The sequence below is a fragment of the Cynara cardunculus genome, unplaced genomic scaffold (genome assembly GCF_001531365.2).
Source record: "Cynara cardunculus var. scolymus isolate 2C unplaced genomic scaffold, CcrdV1 Un_Scaffold_7574, whole genome shotgun sequence".
Taxonomy (NCBI): Eukaryota; Viridiplantae; Streptophyta; class Magnoliopsida; order Asterales; family Asteraceae; genus Cynara; species Cynara cardunculus.
In genome coordinates this window covers 5,425-12,357 of record NW_020203627.1, presented here as the reverse complement: position 1 = coordinate 12,357, position 6,933 = coordinate 5,425, and the positions used below count along the sequence as shown (strand labels likewise).

General features: G+C 36.8%; 1 protein-coding gene across 1 annotated transcript; it reads left to right on the top strand.

The window, feature by feature from the left end:
• The first annotated feature begins 4,371 nt into the window (after positions 1-4,371).
• Positions 4,372-5,244, top strand: LOC112504965. Its single transcript, XM_025108918.1, has one exon. It carries the CDS (start codon positions 4,372-4,374, stop codon positions 5,242-5,244), a length of 873 nt encoding a protein of 290 aa, XP_024964686.1.
• Positions 5,245-6,933: the final 1,689 nt, after the last annotated feature.

The window sequence follows — 6,933 nt, the reverse complement described above, 5'->3', positions numbered from 1 at the left end:
GTTCTTGACTAATGTCTCTATAAATTTCTTCCCTAATTAAAATTTTTGACAGTTGTTTAATGTCATATATAACCAAAAGTCCTTTATCATGTATTTTAAAGAATCCCCATCACTCAATTGAGCTACTAATTGGCGTTTTGATGCAGCTGACTTATTTGGTTAGCATCAATCGATGAAAATATATTCATACATAGTTGATGGAATCAATGGATGAATGAATGAAGCAGTAGTAGTAGCAGTAGCAGGAGCAAAATCAGGTTATTGTGAAGAAGATGAAATAGGCCAAAGGAAGTGTTTTGGTTTAGTGGGAGAAGTGGATGGTATGCCTAATTTAGAGGGAGTCCCCCATGAGTATATAGGTACTGATGAAGCCATATTCTAGATGCAAAATGTAAAACAAAACTGCATACCAAGAACTTAATAATCTAGCCAACCCTCAAACATCAAAATTTCATATTTACTAACCATCGAAATTCGTTGAGTCCTCTGCTGGTGGAAATGGAAGAACTGGTTCAGCAGGTTGAAATGTAGCTTGGTTCATCTCAAAATCGTCTTGTTCATCTTCGTCTAAAACAACAGGATTTGCAGCCGTGTTCTTGAACTTGGAGAAGGAACTTCTGATCATGATTCTCTCACTCCTTTTCCTTACTGAATCATAGACATATCGAACAATAAGATTGTATAAAATAGGTATACTAAATGGAATCAACCATACGATTACCTCGATTTGCTGCAATTGCAATACCCGGTTGAACACTGTCTGCCATTGCTCGTTCTTCGTAATCGTATGTTGTGAATCTTCAATGAATMYYSMTAATGTAATACAATGMAGAGTGATTATCGCATTCSTAATCTCTTAGCATCAWTTCTTASAATAGATGYAATTCACAATTCCAATTTTACCCTTATTTGCCCTCAATCTATTAGGCGCGTGTTTCATAATTTCATGTTTATTACAATTTTGCCATGAAATGCAGCTGGATCATTGATTAAAAATTGAATGGTTGAGATGAGGGTTGTATAAGGTGTAGGAATGGCAAAGGGTGTAAAATAACATCCCTCTATCTCTTTCTCTCTCTCTCTCTCTCTATATATATATATATATATGTTGTGGTTGTTAACCGCGATGTGTATTATATGTACACATGTATATATATATATGTTTACACGATGTTGTAATTGTTATGTGTATATATACTCGTCAGTCTGTGTTATATACATATGTATACACGATGTCTATAGATGTGTGGTGGTTGCTAACCACGATTGGATCGATATATATATACTCGTCGATTCGGTTTATTAGGCTTTATTCGGTTTTACGAGGCCTTAAGGGACTTTATTCGGTTTTGTAGGGCCGTAATCCAATTTTCTTGAACTTTATTTGGTTTTATTGGGTCTTCTTCCAATTTCTTGGACTTTATTCGGTTTTCTTGGGCATAATGGGCTTTATTCGGGTTTATTGGGCCTTAACCAATTTTAATAGATTTTGTTCGGTTTTATTGAGCCTTAATCCATTTACTGGGCTTTATTGAGTTTATCGAGCCTTAATGGGCTTGATTCGGTTTTATTGGGCCTTAATGGGCTTTATTCGGTTTATTGGGCTTTAATGAGATTTATTCAGTTTATTAGGCCTTAATGGCTTTATTCGGTTTTACTGGGCCTTAAGGGACTTTGTTCGGTTTTATTACGATTTATTTATTCGGTTTTATTGCGTCTTAATCCATTTATCGGGCCTTAATGGGATTTATTCGGTTTATTTGGCTTTAATGAGATTTATTCGGTTTAATTCATTAAATAATAATTAATTAAATTTATAGTTATTAATTAAAAAAGTAATTAAATAAATTAAATAATTAAAAAAATACCTTTTTAGCGACGAAATTCATCCGTCGCTGATATTCTGGTATTAAGTCTAGGTCAAGCCTCGTACTCCATTATCACCATAGTTAAATCATATTAGGTTTTATACGGCAACCACCACCGCCTTCGACCACGAGATTGAGAGAGAGAGAGAGAAAGAGAAAGAGAGAGAGAGATCGATACCACCTGTCGCCGACCACCACCATCTTCGACCAACACCACCACAGACGACCCTGTTGCTGACCACCACCGTCTTTGACCAACACCACCATCGACGACCCTGTCGCCGACCACCACCGCCTTCCATTGACGACCACCACAGCCTTCACGTCGCCGACCACCACAACCTTCCCGTCGCCGACCACCACAGCCTTCCCGTCTCCATTTACTTAGGTTCGTTTCTGTTTGTTTTCTTTAATTTATGGGTGTTCAAAGATTTTATGCATCAAAGATTGTACCTTGGTTTGATTGTACCTTTAATTTATGTGATGACCTTTCTGTTTACTAGTCAATAGCCTTGTGTTTCTTTTGCTTTGATTTAATTATGGACTCAGGTTCTGTTTACTGTTTCAGCTGGACTCAATGTAAAATGCTAATGTAAAATATTTAAGCTTCATAATATAATACTTCACAATAAAAGTGTTATAATAGGTTTATATGATGTTTTTTTGGCATTTTAACAAGTTTTTTTAGACACTTTTAAAATAAAATTTTGTGTTTGTTATTTTAAATAATCATATTTATAAGTTGTGCTCGTTTATGAAGTTCGTTTATGTTAGATCTGTTTGTTTATGTTTTCTAATATGAAGTTTGTTTTTGTTTTCTAATATGAAGTTTGTTGGTTGCTTTATTTGATGGTTAGATAAATTTACTCTTCTCATAAATGAGAAACCCTCAAATTTCTTTTGGTTATATATGTATATAATAATATAGAACACGTACGTATTCTAGATTAAATTAACTTCGTTGGTTATGTTTATTGTTTGTTAAATTTTACATATTCGTTGGTTATATTCATTGTTAATTAGTTGGGTTGCCAATTGTTGGGTAAACATTAGGCTTGATTATATATATATATATATATATATATATATTTGTAGTTGGGTTGCCAATTGTTGGGCAAACATTAGGCTTAATTCATTTGGAAATATTCATTTTATAGCCGTTATGCCCGCGAAGTTTTTAAAAACATAGGCTTCTCTACTCGTTCAAACCTTTACACTTAGAGTTTTAAAGTCATCCGAAACTTCTCTAAACCTATGGTTTGATTTTCTAGTAGTCAACACTTTACATGTAGGCTTCTCAACTCTTTCAAAGACCGCCAATTTCATTAAGACCTACGATTTGACTTTCAAGTAGTCAAACCATTACACTTAGAGTTTTAAAATCATCCGAAACTTCTCTAAACCTACGGTTTGATTTTCTAGTAGTCAACACTTTACATGTAGACTTCTCAACTATTTCAAAGACCGCTAATTTCATTAACACCTACGGTTTGACTTTCAAGTAGTCAAACCGTTACACTTAGAGTTTTAAAGTCATCTGAAACTTCTCTAAACCTACGGTTTGATTTTCTAGTAGTCAACACTTTACATGTAGACTTCTCAACTCTTTCAAAGACCACCAATTTCATTAACACCTACGGTTTGACTTTCAAGTAGTCAAACCGTTACACTTAGAGTTTTAAAGTCATCCTAAACTTCTCTAAACCTACAGTTTGATTTTCTAGTAATCAACACTTTACATGTAGGCTTCTCAACTCTTTCAAAGACCGCCAATTTCATTAACACCTAGAGTTTGACTTTCAAGTAGTCAAACCGTTACACTTATTAGAGTTTTAAAGTCATCCGAAACTTCTCTAAACCTACGGTTTGATTTTCTAGTAGTCAACACTTTACATGTAGGCTTCTCAACTCTTTCAAAGACCGCCAATTTCATTAACACCTATGGTTTGACTTTCAAGTAGTCAAACCGTTACACTTAGAGTTTTAAAGTCATTCAAAACTTCTCTAAATCTACGGTTTGACTTTCTAGTAGTCAACATTTTAGATGTAGGCTTCTCAACTCTTTCAAAGACCACCAATGTCATTCACACCTACGGTTTGACTTTCAAGTAGTCAAACCGTTACATTTAGAGTTTTAAAGTCATCCGAAACTCCTCTAAACCTATAATTTGACTTTCTAGTAGTCAACACTTTACATGTAGGCTTCTCAACTATTTCAAAGACTGTCAATTTCATTCACACTTACGGTTTGACTTTCAAGTAGTCAAACCTTTACACTTAGAGTTTTAAAGTCATTCGAAACTTTTCTAAACCTACGGTTTGACTTTCTAATAGTCAACACTTTACATGTAGGCTTCTCAACTCTTTCAAAGACCGCCAATTTCATTCACACCTACGGTTTGACTTTCAAGTAGTCAAACCTTTAAAGTAATCCGAAACTCCTCTAAGCCTATACGTTGATTCTGTCGACTAACTATTTCTTTCTTTGTTGTAGTTATTCAATATGTCGACAGATAGAGGATGGATGTATAGAAAGAATGATGATCGAGGGGCTCTTAGCCGGACCTATGTCAGACACTTGGAAGGTTTTTTAGACATTGCCTATGCCAATGAAGATTATGTTGAAAGGGCAACTACACGTGATGGGATAGTCTTCCACATCAGATGTCCTTGCTCCAAGTGTCGAAACGAAGCCTATAGAGAAAGAGAAGACGTGAAACTACACTTGTTGAAATTTGGTTTCATGCCTGATTATACCATTTGGTGGGGACATGGTGAAACCTTTTCTTTACATGTATATCATCAAGACGTGGGTCAATCTTCTAATCCTATAGTGGATCATAATGAACGTTATTTTCAAATGGTGAACGATCACATAGTACATGATGCCATGACATGGGAAGAGCAAACACCTAATCCTTCTGCCCAAGGATTTTATAACATGTTACAAACTATTGACGAGCCTTTATGGGATGGATGTAAAACTTTTTCAAAATTAGGGGCTGCGACGAGTTTGTTGCATTGGAAGGCAGAATGTAATGTACCCGATACGACATATAATAGAGTGCTTCCTGTTTTTAAGCGTATGCTACCTGAGGGTGATAAATTACCCTGTAACTTCTATGAGACGAAGAAGAGTTTGAAAAATCTTGCTCTACCAAAACAAAAGATCGATGCTTGCCAATGCATGTTATTTTACAAGCATGATTCTGGGTTGACCCACTGYCGAGTATGCAATGAAAGTCGTTACAAGACAATTGGACGAAAGAAGGTCCCTAATTTGGTGTTGACGTACTTACTGATTGTTCCAAGACTCCAAAGATTGTATATGTCTCCAAAGACCGTGAAAGAGATGACTTGGCATTACGATCATTAGGCGAAACCGGGTGAAATGGTACATTCAAGTGATGGTGCGGTCTGGAAGCATTTCGACATGAGGGATCCTGACTTTGCTTCTGAGATCCRGAATGTTCGTCTTGGGTTATGCACCAACGGTTTCAACCCGAATAATTCAACTTCGAATCCGTATTCACTATGGCCCGTCTTTATTACCATCTACAATCTACCTCCTTGGATGGCTTTGAAAGATTCGTATGTTGAGCTTGCATTGGTCATCCCTGGTAGAAAGAGCCCCAGTCAGAATTTGGATGTGTTTCTCAGGCTGCTAATAGATGACCTAAAAATGTTGTATACGAAGCGTGTTCTTACGTATGATGCATATCGTAAGAATAATTTGGAGTTGAGAGCTATACTACTATGGACCGTCAGCGACTTCCCGGCTTATGCAATGTTGTCGGGTTAGAGCATGCATGGCAAGGTAGCCTGCCCATATTGCATGGGGGAGGTGGATTCCTTCCAGTTAAAAAATGGAGGGAAATCATGTTGGTTTGATTGTCATTGGAGATGGTTACCTAGAACACACCCTTTCCGTCATGATCGAAAAGAATTTATGGCAGGTAATAGGTTGTTAACTGGTCCACCACCTGAGGTAACCGGTGAAGAGATCTGGGAGTTCGTTCGTCACCTTCCAACTGTTTATGAGGGTTTCCCGTATAGTTCAAAAAATAGAAAAATTAGCAGGTTCGGAACCAATCATAATTGGGTAAAGAGAAGCATCTTTTGGGAGTTACCATATTGGACGACGTTGTTGATCCGACACAACCTCGATGTCATGCATATTGAGAAGAACGTTTTTGAGAATCTCTTTAACACCGTCATGGATACGTCAAAAACAAAAGAAAATGTAAAGGCAAGAAGAGATGTAGAGGTTCATTGTGATCGACGGGATTTGCACATTGCCATGTCAGGCAACAAAGTAGTGAAACCAAAGTCATCGTACTGTTTGAGCAAACAACAAGTAAAACAAGTGTGTGCATGGTTGAAGAAGTTGAAGTTTCCAGACGGGTATGCTTCGAACATAGGGAGTTATGTGAACATTGAAGATTCTAGCTTTTATAGCTTCAAGAGTCATGATTGTCATGTGTTTATGCAATGATTGCTTCCTATTGCTTTACGAGGGATGATACCAACTTTGATATGGGATGCAATAACGGAGTTGTGCACATTCTTCCGTGTGATATGTTCAAGGGTGTTACACATAGATGACTTGGTTCCATTGCAAACAAGTATTGTTCAAACACTTTGCAAGTTGGAAACTATCTTTCCGCTCGGATTCTTTGATTCAATGGAACACCTCATGATACATTTGACACGTGAAACTATAAATGGTGGTCCGGTCCAATATAGGTGGATGTATCTGTATGAGAGGTGAGTTCCTAATTTTATTGAAATCTAGTACAATATATTCATATAAAACACTCTTYTTGTCCCTAACATGTATTTCATCTCTTTAGGAAGCTTGGGTCGTTAAAGAGAACGGTTCGAAACAAAGCAAGGGTTGAGGGATCTATCGTTGAGTCGTACCTTGTAAATGAACTTTCTACCTATTGCTTCCTCTATTTTGATCCAACAATAGAAACAAGACATAATCGTGAGTCAAAGAACTTTGCCCCGAATATCCCGAGTTGTTCGGAGACCGACGATCGATTAAGCATATTCAAGGTTC